At 38.7% G+C, this 18,026-nt stretch overlaps 1 protein-coding gene across 4 annotated transcripts in view; it reads left to right on the forward strand.

Moving 5' to 3' along the window:
* LOC119650125 (LIM/homeobox protein Awh) overlaps positions 1-18,026 on the forward strand; it is a 125,883-nt gene that overhangs the window by 85,147 nt on the left and 22,710 nt on the right. For all 4 annotated transcript variants that reach the window (XM_038052650.1, XM_038052653.1, XM_038052651.1 and 1 more), the window contains exon 2: positions 8,807-8,988. In XM_038052650.1, the coding sequence (XP_037908578.1) occupies positions 8,807-8,988 (182 nt within the window). The remainder of the gene's footprint in view (positions 1-8,806; positions 8,989-18,026) is intronic.

Consider the following 18,026-nt stretch of genomic DNA (forward strand, 5'->3'; position numbering starts at 1 on the left):
GAATTATTATTACGTTGAAATAAATTCATTTGTATTAACTATACTTTAATCTAACTCGACTAAAGTCATTTTCAATGGGTGGATCATTTTCACTTTGAGTGACTGTATGCCATATTTACATACTTGTTGGATTGACCAGCTACTTCATTTGAAAAAGTGTTGGATTCATTTATTCGACACTTTGGAAAAAACAAAATCTGATTGAAGTCGATTTACTCTCTGTCTGTCTATGAGCCCCCCCCAACTAAACCTCCAAGTTCACAATGAGCGACATACTAGGTGGGATTGTCATGTGAGCAAGGGGGGAACTGCATGTTTTGTGCTGCATTTCACAATTACTTGGATTGATAAATTCTATTAGAAGCGTTTGTCATTCAATGTACATCCACAGGTAACCGACGGCCGAAACGTGTGTGGGGTCCGTCGAGTCTATCAGGGCCAACTAGATTTTATGCCTGCCACTTCTTACGGTCAAGGTGCTCTTCGACTTGCCGTAACTGACAGACCTTTCATATTTAGAGTCGGTTCTCTTTCTGTGTGTCTTAGCGAATTGCCAACTGATTTTGCAGCCTGCAAGGATTAGTTGGATTTAAGGGTGCAAAGTCGTATCATTTTCGCGGCTTGAGAAGATACAACAGGAAAAATGGCGCCCTCACTTGCTGGTCGGAACTGTATTTTCATGGTGACCGTTTCCCGAACTAATCGGCTCTCAGTTCCGTCTAGTATTAAGATAGGCGTAGTGCAAACATATTTCATGTAAATATATTAGGAAATATTCGACTAAGGAAGTGCTGAATTGATTTTATCGACAAAGATTGCACATTGCCCTTCGTATTTCACAATTTAATGACATGGTCTATGAAAAGAGACAAGTGGACGCGCTGCCTATAGCTAACCAAGACTTTTTTTTTGAGATTTGTAGCTAGGCTAAGTTAACTCTCCCCTTTATGGTGAATGACTAGCATTATTTTCGTAAGTCGTGACACATTATATCTTTTTAACTATGAAGAGATCTCTTCGTTTTGAGAATGATGGGGTCCTAAGTCCCCATCAACTTAATGCTGGACCGGACCGAATGGGAAGCTACTTACTGCTCTTTCCTGGTCCACGGACCCCTCCTAAGAAACCGTAAAGTCGCCATCGCTTCACTTTTTATGAAGAGATCTTAAAGGAGTTCATTCTAAGAACTTCTGCTTAAATGGCAGGAATATCGAACGAGTCAAGTGCGCAAAAGCAGTATGCGATAGTTGGCATGCACTCTTGGTGGAATGATTATGGGTATCTTTTCGAAACTGCGTCCAGATGGCTCAAGTGGTTAGAGCACTGGACTGTCGTAGCGGAAGGTCGCGGTTCAAATCTCACTGGTGGCCGAGGGATTTGTTATCGTGACTGGATGTCGGATACCAGTCGACTCAGATCTGAATGAGCTAGAGTCAAACTAGCGTAATAATCTGGGGCGAAGGCAATGTTGACCACATCGCCTCCTACAGTGTACTGTAGTGTACCGCTACGGTCTCGAATGAAGTGCTCTAACACACTTCAAGGCCCTGATCCAATATGGATTGTTGCGCCAATAATTATTATTATTATTTATCGAAGCTAAAAATGTTCAACTAATCTTTGTAAGAAGAAAGATACTTTTTCCTATAAGCCAAATCGCCAGTAATCACTACTTAATTTTCTGCAGAAGTGAACCTTGGAAATAATAATAAAAAGAAAGCCATGTAGTAACTTTCCAACGACTTTTTGCAGAATTTTTTACTTCTTAATATTGCATGTGTCTTAATTTTTATCATATTTCTCTACGAAAAAAGAGGTAACTGTAAAGCATCATGTCACAATGAATTAAGCAGCTTCAAAAGCGTTTATAATAAAAATCAAACTGTCGCTATCAAATGTCTCTACATATCTACGCAATCCTTTTGACCATATTTACATATTATTTTATCGAAAGAATCAATGAAATAGCAAAGTGAGCCATATTCATGGTTGACTGTAGTTTCTGTTCGCAATCAGATATTTTAGATCAGCAGTTGTTTTTATATGCTTGGAAATAGATCGCTAATATCTTGGAGCACAGTTATTCACGCAACAATCTATTTTTAGCTTCCTAATTTGCATACTCGTAAAGTCATGTCAGCATACGCAAAGCCAACATTCTGATATCTCTACTGAATGTCTCCTGGTTGAAAACGTTTCTTTCTACATCTTTTCTTTATTTCGTTCTTAACATTTCATTCTCAACATTTCATTCTGTAAATGCCATTCTTTTTTCCAGAGTTGACTTCTACACTTAAAAAACCCGACTCTGAACTAATAGGTATCATTATTTCCCTTAAACGCCCTCGCGACAATCTAATCGAAGCGATTTGCATATCTTCGAATGCTTATTAACCGATTTCCTTTCGTCAGATAGTCAGGTGAATGTCGTTGGTATTATCTCGCTCTCTGTATCTGCTGATACAGATCTTTGAACATTCGAATCGGTTCAGATAAATTAATGGGTTAGTCACTTGCTGGAGCAAAAAACGTAAAATATGACAAGAGGTTGTCATACGACTGGCAGTTAGCAGATCTTTTTTCATGAAATGTTGCATTGACAAAGTAAAGGTCTGGACGCTGGCTGAACCTGTCTCAGTGTCAGGCAAGTACTCATGCAAGCAGGTTCCACTAGCGAGTTCAAATCATACAATACAGTAAAATAGTGAGAGGAAGTTGCGTCTTTTGCTTGTTGTGTCATATGACTTACAATGGAGCATTCCTTTCGACGTTTTTCGAATGAAGATTTGGGTTAGATATTTTCGGTGACATTTTGAGGTCTTCTTTAGTTCTTCCAGGTGAATGGGGGAGTTTCTGTTTTTATATCATGAACGTTTTATTAAGTAGGACAAATAAGCTTGGAAATGAATAATTGGAAATGTGTTTAACAGAAAAATTGCCGAGATTTGAAATCAAAAGTTCACATTAAATTAACCACTTTCACCTTTATTCATTTGCACCCCTCTAGCAGAATGTAGGAAGCAGCGTTGAAGTTTCATTACTACTCGCCGGAAGCCACCGGAAGTTGTATTTACCTGGCTGGGTATCCCGCTTATCGGTTAACGTCAGATAACAAAAAAAGAAATATTCACCGATAATTAAAACGAACCATTTCTGCGAACCGTCTTTGGTCACCTAGCAGTGGCATTCCAGACGCGTCTTTGCAGGGCTTCAATTGGTGGTCTAATGCCATTACCTGGACCTTTTCAGCGTTGCGCGGATTGTGATATTACTGAATGGCGATTTAGCGAGACCACTTAGTCTCAGTGCGATAAAAGGCCTGAATATGAGCAATTGGCTGTAAAGCATTACTCTGTGGTTGAAAGGTAACACATAGCAACAGGAAACTGACGAAGCAACGGGCGATTTCAAAAGTTACTACGGGTTATCGGATCGATGATGAAAATAAAAGAATTTCTACTCGAAGGATCTTGAGAGCTTCTGTTTACCCACTCTCGTCACTTGATACCGTCTATCTAGTCAACCACATCATCAACGATGCAATAACCGGTGATTGGTCTAAGGCTACTTTAGTGAACAACCCTAAACATCCATATGTGCGATGTAACTAGCGTCCCTGTCTACGCCATTGTTTCATCTGAGGTGGGGTCTAGCACATCTTATCTACAATAGATATTGCCCCTGCTGCGGGGATTTGAAAAGGACAGTGACTGTCGCGTTTAAATCGGCGTTGCAGATAATTGTTACCAAGCGCCAGGTTTAAAGGGATGTATAATACACCGTCGTGATGTGGAAAAGTCTCAAGAGTTATCCTGTGGTTTTTATCTGGCCTCTCATATTAGTTACGGTCATCCTTGTAAGTCTTATTATTTTTGTCGGAATACTAAATTCTCCCATGACCGTGTGAAGTTGTACTATTGCTATACTATCACAGGCGGCCTTGTAGTCGATGAAGAGATGATGCAACTGATGGTTATATTCCAACAGTTTTCTAACGCTGGATGACTTTAGTTTCACTATCATCCGCTTTTCAGATTCGAGGTGGTGCGTGAACTTGGAGCACCCTGAGAACGAGATATTGATCCGAGTTGATGTTGGTCCGTTTATACATTCTGACATTCATCAAGCCTAAGAAGTCACTGCTTTCTGTTAACACGTAGTCAATTTGGTAGGAATTGGTCCCATTTCGAGAGACGTTTGTTAATTGAGCTCTTTCCGCGCATACCAGGTGATTATAATGGGCCTTTCAGTAATGCTACTGGTTGGATAATGAGCCGTTCGTTGCAGCTTATTGCCTGAATACGGGCACCCTCCTTAGTTGGCTGTCAAAATCTATAAATTTGCCTATGCTTTATCGAATAGCCATTTTATTATGTGGTATAGTCCCTTTTTCCTGGGAAATCGATCCCTCTGCAGGTCATTTCTTGTAAATCCTGTCAAAGGCTTATTCATGGCTGCCAGATAGGTAGTTTTTCCACATATTATTGTCAAACCTGCACCAGGGTGGGGAACCAGTTGGCACGTCTTTAAGCGCAGAGATTAGCCTATCTTGCTCCCCCTGAAACTTTTCGACCTATACTACCGACACTAAGTCAAGAAAATAAGTGAGTCCAAACCTTGTTTAGTTTCCACCGCAATCTTTCTTTGCATCGAGGATGATGTGGTCGCAACCGGTCACAAACATTTAATGACGGTTCATTGTAATTTTGTAAATTTGTTTTTGAAAACGTGAATCTGAATTCGATTCAGAATAATGGAGGAATATAATTGAATGCATCTGGAGAACTAGGAAGTTTATGCAGAAAAGTTTTATTTATATTATTCGTAAATTGAAACTAAAAAGTGAAAGTGTTCAGTTGAAAACGACACCTGAGATCAGATTTTAACGAGACTCCGCTTTAACTATGTTAAATTTATTCCATTGGTTCTCTTTCTCGATTTCACACAGAGGCAGCTCCGAATTTCGGTATCATTCTCTTTTGGAAGAACATAGTTCCGATTGGTTTTGCCAAACACTTTTTGAACAGCCCTCAGCAAACTAGGTTTCTTTAAATATACCATCAATTGTGCTTATAATAATATGGCGTATTAGGATGTTTTGCAGTGCGTTCACTTTCCTTAGATCATACAGATTTAATTGCATTAGTTAGCCTAAATTGAAGTTAGGATTTTTCCACAGTATTTTTATCAACCATTTTACGGTTTCCTTTTTGCGCCTCTTCTAGACTATTGGCAATAGAAGCACTATTACAGGGTCTGTTACCAAGAGAGATCAATTAGGATTCAGCATAGTGGAGTGACTCTAACCCTACTTTATTTGTCTCTTTCCCTGATTTAAGGTTTCTTTTTCTTATAGTGACTATAATACGAAAGTACGTTGCTTCAAACCCTCCTCCTTTAGGAGGGCTATATAAACAACTTGGTAGATTTCCATGTCCCTTTTGTCTGGTTATAAGACTGCGCTGGTTAGAGGATTCTATGAACATTGCTGATCAGCCGACAAACGATTTCTGATGATCTGATCGCTGACAAAGCTATCAGTTGTCCAGCCCCATGAATTCCTTCCAAACCGCGGCAGTGAGATAAACCGCCGGTTCCATATATTTTTGGTAAGCTTTCGGAGATATTTCATCCGTAAAGCAGCGAAACGTTGGGACAGCACAACCAGTGTTCGATTGGTTTCGAATTCATAGCATTTTACTGCTAAATAATACAGTTGCACGTTAAAGCTGCAAAAGCAACCACAGCAGTAAACAGGCATATATCAAACTAACCCGAAAACAACGCCACGATCCTACTAAACTTCATGATGATGATAGTTGCCTAATGCTTTGCAATCATCGTTGGCGAAATACGTGAGATAGATAAGGAAGGAGCAAAAGTTTTCAAGTGGTTGTTAATTTGTCTTGAGTTGTATATTACCTCTCTGCTAGATTATGTCCTTTCAAGAAATCTCGTTTTACGGTTTTGTAAGGATACACAGGGTGACCAATTTAGCCAGTTTAAATATCTCCATAGCTCTCAAGTCTTGTTTCCTTCATCCAGTTCATCGCATTGTATTCTAAAGCAGTGTAGTTTGAAAGTTTTGACAAATCATTTCGGTTCTGTTCTTCGTTGTTATAGGTGCAATCCGTTCTTACGCGTTAGGTGTGTAACCCATAATTCTGAATTGTGTTTTCACCGCTAAAGACGTCCTTATTCGCCTCAGGAAATGTGCTATACTGTCAAGAAAATCATTAAATTTCACCTACTCCGTTTTCCTCGTAATCTCTGTCTTTATGTGAAAGTACGGTTGCCAATAGTCAAGTAATGGTGCTCTGACAATGAGACTTTGTCTGATAAAAGACAGTCTCTAGTCAATTGTAAAATATCTGAAGTACAAAGTTTTAGATCAATGAATTGACTTCCCTTTGGCATGGCGAATTTTCGAGTACTCACTAATGAAATTAAATAATTTTACTTTACTTTAGGATAATATTTACTAATTCACTAGCGAATATATTGACTATTTGCATTACAATCATTCAAAAATTTCAAGCCACTGCAGATATGTGCAGAAACGTTGCCAGACCCTTTAGTTCAATGCTTCGTCAGGGAGCACAGAAAACCATAGGGTAGGTAAAATACGCTCCTATGAGGTTTGTCCTCTTCTCTCTTCATCACCTTGTATTCTAAGCTGGCCACTACTAAGTCCCGAATGTATCCTAGCCTGATCTTAACTAGCTCCTCTTGTACTACGAAAATATGAAAACATTTTTCTTTATAGATTTCGAGCAGCCTGAGTTTTCAACTACTTGATGATGGACCAGGCCCATTGGAGGGTAACTTCCTCCCACTTTATTTGGTTCAAAGACCCCTATTTTTGGACTCAACAAATTAACTTTTTCAAAAAGTATGATTGACGATTTCTTTCAGTTCAGAGGCTGCTCATCAAGTGCTGCCTCACCTCTGAGTTGATCAAAAGCGATTACCAGGTACCTTGAAGCAAGATTCCTGACCTGAACATGACCTGAAAAGAATTAACGTATGTGAATATATAAACATATCGGAGAGCAAATAATTTCTCGTGCCCGCTTTTGGTCATGTTGCTCCCAGGGACTCAGACCTAGACGTTCTTTTTATGTAATGACCTTTTTCGAACTGTGTTAACCTTACTCCTAGCAAATGATGGATATGCAGAAAGTAGATTCCGCCAACATTTATATCCTTTAACATAATCTTAGCCCATATATAATAAATAACACCTATTGTCATGAAATTTTGTGGAAAGGTTGGAACGGTGAACGCCCTCGCATGTGATTCCACTTCGAACTTATGGAGGGTTCCCCATACAAGTAAAAGATGGATGCAAAATTTTTATAACAAATGAAAGGTCTCGATTAGTATATTTCGGAGCAAATATTATTATTGATATTGGATTGAAAGGCGAGAATTGAGGGTGTCCGAAAGGTGTCAATTATTTTAAGGATCCATTTTAGAAACTATTCAACCGAAAAATTTGAAAAAGAAAACAATGTGGTGGTCCATGCACATAGTATCTAGGACTCAAAATATTCTCCAGTTCGATGTTTGCTCAAATAAAGTTAATAATGACATATTATTATATTTTGAAAAGTTACTGGCAATTAAGTTCTTTCTAGATTCGTAAAAGTTTGCGATAATATAAGTTTCATACTGTTGTTGTTTTATGACAAAGTTAACTCTTTAACGTCAAATTACTACTCTACGGGATAATATGTCAGTACCACATCGAACTGAATGTCGGGCACATTCAACGTTGTGTAAACACAAAACCTTATTAAAATCGGTTTACTGTCTGTCTGTCTGTTTGTCTGCCCGTCTGTCTGTCTGTCTGTCTATCCGTCACACGCATTTTTCTCGGAGACGGTTATAGCGATTGACATCAAATTTGGTAGAAAGGTGGGAACTGTGAACGCTCACACATACAGTGAGTTAATTTAAGGGGGTGTTAAATTTTTTTTCATCAAATATTGTCATATGGGGTGTCAAATTAAAGGTCTCGATTAGTACTTTTCGAAGCCGGTATTAGTTTTGGCATTTGTTGAAGAGGTGGGGAGTGCGAGGGGTTGGAAGTGATCGTTTTTTAAGGAGGCCATTCTCAGAAACTACCCAACCGAAAAATCTGAAAAAGTGATGTAGGCTATAATGTAGAGCATGATCTTACCAAGTGTGGTGGAAATCGCACTATTACTAACAAAGTTATAATACGTCAAAATTGCTGCTTCTTTGAAAATTGAAGACTATGGATGTCAATATCACCCGAAAGTGGATACTCTCACATGCTACGTACTAAGAAATACACAAAACCTTTCGTACCTGAAGCGTCCAGCTTCCGGTTTCCCGACTGGTTTATAATCGACGCAAAGCAACATGATTTTAGTCTTTACCCTTATTAGTTCGATTGAGAATATGGAATGCTCAGATTTGAACAGATTCTCAGAGGAAGATACGTTTATGAACCGCGTGTATGAAAGTCAAGCCGCTGTTTTTCCCTCTTCTTCGATTTTAGTAACTCACGAGACTGAGATTCTGAGCTTAAAAATATGTCAATACATTGTAGTATTTAGCTTGAAATTTCTGTTTCTCGATTAGCCAAATAGGAAAATTCACAATACAAATACACAAAGATTAGGGTTTCCTGTCGAATGACCCACCTGAACGTTCCTTTCTGGTAAATATTTCTGAAATTAAGCTGAGAATTCAACTCCTCTGAATTGTTTAGACTGCCTTGCAATAGACTAGTTACCTGACGTTAATTCACATTTTCATATCTTTCATTTTACAGACTGAGTTGCGTTCTTGCGCAGCATGTGGTGAACCGATCTCAGACCGATATTTTCTGGAAGTTGGCGGCTGTTCATGGCACGGATCATGTCTTAGGTGTTGTGTATGCTTATCACCGCTCGATCGACAACAATCATGTTTTCTCAGGGAACGACAGGTCTACTGTAAGGCCGATTATGCAAAGTAAGTACGACATGAAACAATGAACCAACACGAACAACAAAACAATGACAGAAACCCGTGCAATCTTTAGATTTAATAAACACAGACATCAATCGTAGTAATTTAAGCAAATCGATTTAGTCACTCTGTCAGATTTGCTTAACGTCGTACGTCAGAACGATATGCTGTAATATGTCTTAATATTTTAATGCTCTGGAATAATGAGGGTTTACCGTCAATTTACAGCATCATTAAAAATATGTATTTACTTTTTCTATTAGATAGATAAAGGCAAAGGTAAGGAAGCATTTCCTTTCTGCGGAAGAACGAGAGTTCCCTTGAATATTTCTGGAAAACAAAAAGGTCATCATCAGCACGAAAGGTGCGCCCTTTGAATTATTCAACTAAATTCTAATTTTGCCGTTTCGAGGTAAAACAAGCAAGGAAATGCCTTGCCAGCAGTCTTTCAAAAGATATGGCGCTGAGTCACGAAATTCCCTAGCATTTACGAGGAAATGCATATTCAAATGACTGGAAAGCTCAAAACACATATTCATATGAGCTTATGTACTCATGTAATAAAGTATAGCCTTATACAAACTCAGAATATACGGACATAAATGGTATTATTCCACTCTGCGGCCCTTTTATTCGTGCTTTCAAATGTTTAAGATTCGACACGATATCAATGTTTAAATGAAAACGGGCCTTTGTCCTTTTTCGTCACCTGTTTTGTGCTAATTTAGGAACGCTCGTGGGACCGAAAAAATTTTTATGGCTCCCTTGATTTACCGTAAGCAGGATAAATGAAATTACCTGCACGTTGTACGGTTGAAAACCTAAAAGTAGATCTTTGTGTTAAAATGCTTATGAACCAATTTTGAAGGTGGGTTGAGGGGTGGTTTAAGATTTTGAAATCAGTGCAAATTACATAAAATACACAATAATCAACGCCATTTTATTCTGTGGGAATAAACATATGAAGCATAAAATACAAATCATTCCGCCCCATGGATGGGAGTTATTTTTTACAGCATTAAATTAAATTAAAAAATCTTTGATTTAATACTAGACCGCGATTTTTACAAATTTAGTAGAAACTAACGATATACGATACAAGCAAAAAAGGAAGGCAACACTTTTATGTTTTTAAGTCTAGATTTGAAGATAAAAAGAGCAGATTCTTTTTTAATTAGGGACAACCCCACAATTTTGTTTGTACTGAGGAAGAGAGCAACTGGCTCCCGAAACATCGATATATGCTATTGAATATACTAGGGTTGTCCCTAATTAAAATAAAAACTGCTCTATTCTAGATTTGATACTTTGTGGATATTCATTATCTATAAGTCCATATCTGCACATTGTGGCTTTCTAATATGCCCCAATAAAGGATAAACAAATCAGGAATCAGATTTCCGGCGCTCCAAGTATGAGACCTTTTACGGATTTTTATGCATGAATATTTGGACGGATTTTACAAAGAAAAGTTCCTTTGTTTTCTACAGTTAGTTTATTAAACTACTTAAAATCCGATTCAACATTTTACTGTAGATTCTCTTATTATCTAGAATATGTTGCGAACACATGTTTAGGTTTCCATGTTTCGGACAAAACAAGTGTCCTTCTTAAGTGCTGATTCTAAATAATAAAAAAATGAACAGTAAAACTGGAGTCGATTTTTAAGTACTTTAATTAATAGTTAAATGAATTAATATTTGAGTGCACGATGGTTCCAGTTGCACAAAGTGTGTTGTGTATATATATTAAGTCAGACTATTTACTTTAACGTAATACTAAGATTCTAAGTACATATTGGTACATTTTTCGCTTTACGTATTCGGTTACTTGGTTCCCGTAGACTCGTATCACTAGATTGTGTAGCACTAGACAGAAACCAACTCTATAACTTTAATATAAGCGTTTATTTTACATTAACTTATGTAACTGTACTGCACAATTAATTATAGAACAATTCCTTAACTGGTACAAATCGAGGCGTATTCATAATCGACGCGATCTGTTTTCGCTCTAGAACTAGACTGACTCCGTTGGAGGACTTCCGGCCTTTTTATACTCCGCACAACATTCTAGAAAGGCATGCAAATACTCTACTAGAAAACTATAATACTTTGCACCTTTGATAAGATCTCCTTACTGACACTTGAATCATCTGTTAACAATTAGCCTAACTAAATATTCGTCCCACTGTTATACAATTTGGGTGTCCAGCCGAATTACCATTACTAGAATTTATGTTGACGTCACACATAATTTTCAATAGTGATTTTCGCGCAGAAAACTTACGCAAAACAAACAAATTTGATACTTATTTTTAGTAAAATTTTCTCCAAATTTTCTAGTATCATGCTCTATATTGAAATGAAATTAAATCTATATTACTGCAAGATTTTATAATTTTATCATGGCCGTATGGGGATTTTCCAGTAAATTTAAAAAATATAAGAATACAACGCTCTTTGACAGTGTTGTGATCGTACGTTTCAGTCTCTCAAGCAAGAAATTCGTCATATTTCACGTTCTTACTACCTGAGAGGTAAAAATGCAATGAAAGCGGCCGAAAAAATTTGTGGAGTTTATGGGCCCGATACTGTAACGATTCCCACAGCACAGCGTTGGTTCGATCGATTTCGTTCTGGTGTAGTGGATGTCGAAGATACTGTAGGTACTGGTAGGCCCAATCGCCGTAGAAACCGATAAAATCGTCGAAATCATCCAAGTAGACCAGCACATGAGCATTCGCTCGATTGGCCAAGAACTGGGTATAGACCATAAAATCGTTTGGAACCATTTGCAGAAGGTTGGATTCCAAAAAAAAGCTGAATATTTGGGTGCCACACGAGTTGACAGAAAAAAATCTCTTGGACCGAATCAACGCCTGCGATGCACTGCTCAAACGGAACGAATTCGACCCATTTTTGAAGCGGCTGGTGACTGGTGACAACAACAACCGCAAGCGAAAAAGAAGTGGGGCGAACCGGGCCAACCCATCGGCAAGCTGGGATTGACGACCAGGAAGGTTTTGCCGTTTATTTGGTGGGATTGAAAGGAAATCATCCACTATGAGCTGCTCAACTATGGCGAGACCCTCAATTCGGTCCTCTACTGTGAGCAACTTGACCGTTTCAAGCAGGCGATTGACAAGAAGTGGCCAGAATTGGTCAATAGGAATGACGCTGTGTTCCACCAGGACAACGCTCGGCCTCACACATCTTTGATGACACGCCAGAAGCTACGGGAGCTCGGATTGGATGTCCTATCGCACCCACCGTATAGTTCGGGCCTGGCACCAAGTGATTACCGTCTCTTCCGGCCATTGCAAAACGCTCTTGATGTTACTAAGTTGGCCTCAAAAGAGGCCTGCGAAAACTGGCTGTCTGAGTTTTTTGCAAATTAGGGGGGGGGGGGGGGGTACATAAGGGGGGGATAATGAAGTTGCCTTCTAAATGGCAACAAGTTTGCAAACAGAACGGTGCATATTTGATTTAAATCGGATAATTCCAAGTATGTTAAATAAAGCGCCAAATTTCGATCACAAATACGACATTTCTTTTTCCCCAACCCAATATCTTAATGGACATTTGTCCTATTTGTAGCAAGCTCGAAATGTTTATACGTTTAGTTTGTCAGATTATTCACTTTAGTATGAGATTGACATTCAAAGTCTTAGACAAAATGACAACTTTGACCCATAATAACTCTGTTAGTAGTAGCGCGATTTCCACCAAACTTGACAGTATCATGCTCTATAGTATAGGCTACATTGCTGTTGACGATTCTAGGATAAACTTAAGCGGGGAAGAGGGGGCAGTCAGTTTCTTGAAAATGTACTTATAATAAATAAGTAAATATATAATTATTAATTTTATTTAAGGGGGTCATCCCGTGTGAAGCCGTTGTTTTTGGCTTTTTTTAGAATTTTTTTGTGAAGAACTGGATGAAGATACAAATACGAATTTTTTATCATAGATTTAATAAAATCTTGAGCGTTCATAGTAATTTTTCCAGTCTAATCGCATAGTTCGTTATTGAAATACAGAGCCATTTATGCACCCATCTCCAAAAAAAGGTGTTTTCCGATTCATGCGAGCAAAACACATTTAAAAAGTAGAGTTCGATTTTTAGCTATAAAACCTTAATTGACCATTAATCTGCTGTACCTAATCCATTAACCTTAGGTTTTTTCAAGAAACACGTACACAGCCCTAGCTTCAATTTTTGTCCTTTTAGGTAAGTCATTTGAACGTCATTCGGACCGATAAATACGAGCTTTATTGCGGCGATCAACATAAATTTGGCATGTGACTTATCACGTGTTTAACACTATAATTTCCGAACGACTCCGAATATCAAAAAATCACTTTGCCCATATATTTTACACTATATCCAGATACAATTGGTGTCAAAAAAAGAATTTGATTCCGCGAATCCGACACACGGGATGACCCCCTTAAACAGATATCGGTACGGAGACTGTTTTGAAACCTAGACACTATTTGTATGGACCACCATCTTTATTTTCAGATATTTAGGTTGGATTGTTCCTGAGAATAGGCCCTCGAAGTAACTTGTTCTTTTCGGACCCCCGTGCTCCTCCTCTTTGCAGCCTAAGCTAATATCGTTTTCGAAGTGTAGTAGTAATCGACATCTTTCATTTGATATCTAACATGACTATCTATACTCGGTAAAAAGAACTTTTACTCCCCTCCTTTTATATATATTGGGATCCTCTTTGAACCGGACGGGAAACTATGTTACTCATTGCATACAATGAGATTCACAGGTCCCACCTATCTACCAAGCTTCGTATGAATAGGAGTAACCTATTGTCAATAGTTCATAGTGGCTGGAGTTTTGGTGTGAACATCTGCCAAAAATATTTTTGGGGTTTTTAGTGTGGACATCTGCCAAAAATATTTAATTTTTGTTCGTTTCAATGTTGTATTGTACTTTGTTGGACAGTCAAATATTCAAAGGCAGTGTATTGCACGAAGAATATCAGAGCCTAACGCAAGATTCATTGAATGGTACTTAAGAAGTCTTTTCTGTATGACAGGGAGTCATAGAAATTATTCAAAAAATAGTAAATGGTGGGTGACCTGTGAACTGAAACCGAAGAAGGCTAAAGAAAAAAGCGAAGGATCTTAATATCAACAGCAAGCGGAACATAGATTGCGGATGATTGCTATCGACTATAATAAAATCATTGTAGCGGTGCATTGCGTGATAAATTACCGAAATACGAGGGAAGGCATGATCAAATTATTGAAGTAGCGTGAATTGAAATTCGCAGTAATAGCAAATTAATAAAGTTTCACAATTGTTTTATATATATAACAGTAGGGCGATTTTATGATTAAAATACTTAATAAGAGTTGAATTAAATGCCAGGAAGAAAATTTGATCCCAACCATTAGTACATCAATAATTCGTATTTTCGACTAATTCGTACAAATTTATCGGTCCCCAGAGTTAATTTTCTTTAGGTTGCACTCCCGATAATTATTATAGTGACCCTGATATTTCGAACCAAATCGTCAGTCCCTGAATTGTCGGGAGTCTACTGTATCGACACTTTTGTAGCTCTGATATCAACACTTTTCTAAAATATTCCACGAAATATAAAAAGGCTTGGAGTCCGCCTTTAGAGCCAGTTTATTTTCACAATTAAAACAATACGTGCCGAATTGTAAATATGATATAATTAATTGTGAATAAAACGTCCATATAAAAGGCATAGAACGGTTTGGTATTAGTACGCAATCCTGCGATACGATCCACAGAAGCTGTGTGTGCATTTCATACGAGTATTGAAAATTACTTGTAAGAGTTCCACTTACGAGAGTCTCAGGTTTTCGCGTAAAAGGAGCTTAGGTATTTTAGGCGAGTACAGAAGTTTTGACATCCATTTCTTCGCGGATTTTTCAATCACCATATACTTGCACCAAAAATCGTAACAATAGGCCTAGCTATTTTGAAGTAAATTGGGAATAACTGCCAAACAGACTGTAATGACTAAATGGATTGGCGGTGTTTGAAAGACCAAACTTTCCAGCCATAGTCGATCGTGACGGAAGAGATATCCTAAAAACCTAGAAAGTTGGGAAAATTAGAAGGGAAGGTCCGGCCGGAAATATTGAAATTCCACTAAAGTGTTTCGTCTACACACGTTTGCACGCCTTTGTGCTAGTCAGAAATGCTGGTGGATTCCTTTTTAATACATGTCATTTCGATGTGTGGATCTGCACCGGAAAATGAAGCAAACATAGGCAAATCGCGCGAACCTGGAGCCGTAAAACTCTGGACACGAGCGCCGCGATCGAGAGGGAAGGTCCTCCACGGTCTTTGGGGTTCCTATCCTACCTTGCCATCTCATAGTGAGTTTCGTGAGAGTTAGGAAGAAGAATTGAGTCCTCAATGGGCAAACTTAAATCATCTTCTTATTGTTATAATTTCAAATTAAAACAAAGATAATAAATTAAAAAAGGAAAAAATTTAAAAAAAAATTGGAAAATAAGAATGATAAAAATACTTGAAGTTATGGTATAACTAACTCCCTTAGTTAGTTAGTTTACAAGGAACTATGAAAGTGGCTATTGATTTTTAGCCTCGGTATAAAATGTCTAAAATAAACGCAAAGACTAGGTAGTTTTCTGTGAACTACTTTATCGAATGACAGATTATTACGTAAAGTATGAAATCTCTCTTCAAATTTGAATAATGAATGACAGGATGAGTGGTGTGAGCAATTATCTCACCTTTCTTAAAACGACTGGAGTGTCCGAGGTCTATTACTGGAAAATTTTGAATTCTTGTAACTCAAATATAGCGTATGGTAATTCATGCTTGACCTTGCTAAGTTACTCCTTTCAGATTTTTCAAACCCGAGCAATCACCAGAGCTACCCAAGAGAACCGAAAGACTTTAGCCGCTTCTCTGTATAATTTAGAATCAGCAATTAGGAATGAAAAAAATGGCTGAACATTTTATTTTCTATACGAAACAGGATCTGAGAAAGAAATTCCGCTTTTCAAGTTGTGTCTTTCAAATTGGTTTTTCCGATCCCTCTACCAAAGACGATTTGTATTCAATTTAATGCCTTTTAGGGTGATGCATTGGGCCAATGGAGCCCCTTGGAGACAACGCACCATTTAAAAATAATTTTCTGGACCTCAACCGCATATATGTAATGAGATGAATCTCTTATCAGCTCATTGCTGTGAAGTGAAAGTATTGCACGTATTGCAAGGCGCACTCTCTTGACCTGGGGGTTGATTTCTGACACACTTCTAACTGCAAAATTTCAGTCCGGTTAAAGAGTATCACAATTTCACAACGCTATGTAACAACGAAGGCTTCTGATATAGTTGAGAAGAATGCTTTCTACGAGCAATTAAACGCAGTTCATGGCAGGTTTCTTGAAAGTAATATTGTGATCCTGATAGCTGATCTGAACGCCAAGGTGGGATGTGACAGCACCTCCATTGGAGGCATTTTGTTCGAGCACAGAGGATGCTATAAGACCAGTTGGGTTTGAACTGATCGACGTTCTATGAGCAATCAATAGCGCGAGCACTAGATGTATGCGTTGTCTGTTGGATGTGCGTAACCAGACAGACGGTGAAAGTGCCCTCGAAGTAGATCACCATTTGATGGGCGCTTACGTTCTCTTGTGTGTTTCATCCACCAATTCTCGCAGGGTTGGGGAGCCACGGGCTCCTAAGTTCAATATCGATCGCTTGTATGACCCACCTGTCGCTCGACAATGAGAGTGCTATCTTGTTAATCAAACGGCAGATATACCCGCCTGAGAATGTCGATGAGAATTGGGCTGCCATCAAAAGTGCTATTTTCTCGGGTGCTGGACAGGTCGTCGGCCACGCTTCGAAGGGGCGGCTAAAGACTCTACTGACTGCTGTGGTGGCGGGCGGATGGACTTGAATTCAAATACCGAGCTTTTGCTCCGAGAAGTTCAGCGTAGTGTCCGCCGCGACAAGAGAGAATTTGCTATTGCGCTAGTCAGCAGAAAATGCCATAAATTGTAACGATTTCAGGTGTGTATACCACATCACGAAAAAGATTGCAAGTGATCGCAAATCATTCGATGGTCCTGTGAAGATCGTCAACGGTCGACTTCTCATCCACGATGATGGGCAGCTGAAGAGGTTGAGAGAACACTTCACCGCGGTTCTTAACCGTATCACATTTGGTCCTCTTTTAGATGAAATAGCTAGTCAAGGTAACATGCACATACGGACTGTTCCTCTAATGCACTAAAACGGGGTAATGTCACTGCACTTGACGTGCATCTTCATTAGAAACTCCACGTGACTCATTGTGAGTGCTCAGAGTACTGGATTGTAAATGGCATTCATTTTCTGCTAATTCGGGGGAACGTTTATTCAAAAATTTTTTACTTCGAAGGACATCATTATCTCCTTTGCTCTCGTGGTTACGTTTCTTTTTTTTCCTCTCGCGATTCCACCCAGTTTTGGTGGTTAAAATTTCGATTAACTGTTACTAATTACAAAAAAGGCAAAAAGTTGACTGACGGTTTCGTCCAGGGCAGACGCTGCCTCACCTGTGCCCTGGGAGCAGCGTGACCGAAAGTGACGATGGAAAGAAAATGCTCCACTTAAATATAATCGCAAACACGTAACGGGTACGAAGTATATTTAAGTGAAATCCGTCACAGTCTAGACCTAAACCAGGCCGATGTAAATAAATAATATTTTTTGTTGAGGATGCTGGGAGTCCTAAGTCCACACCCACTTAGCGACGGAGCGAGAGAGAACCACTTGGGGAGCAACGGACGGATTTCACTTAAATATAAATCGTACCCATTACGTGTTTGCGATTATATTTAAGTGGAACATTTTCCATCGATCGTTACTTTCGGTCACGCTGCTCCCAGGGCAGAGGTGAGGCAGCGTCTGATGAGTTGCCTCTGCCTTGGACGAAATCGTCAGTCAACTTTTTGCCTTTTTCTGTAAACTTGGGTTTTACTCAAATAAAGAGGGTTAACCCAATTGGTATTA

The sequence above is a fragment of the Hermetia illucens genome, chromosome 2, assembly GCF_905115235.1.
Source record: "Hermetia illucens chromosome 2, iHerIll2.2.curated.20191125, whole genome shotgun sequence".
NCBI classification, from domain to species: Eukaryota; Metazoa; Arthropoda; class Insecta; order Diptera; family Stratiomyidae; genus Hermetia; species Hermetia illucens.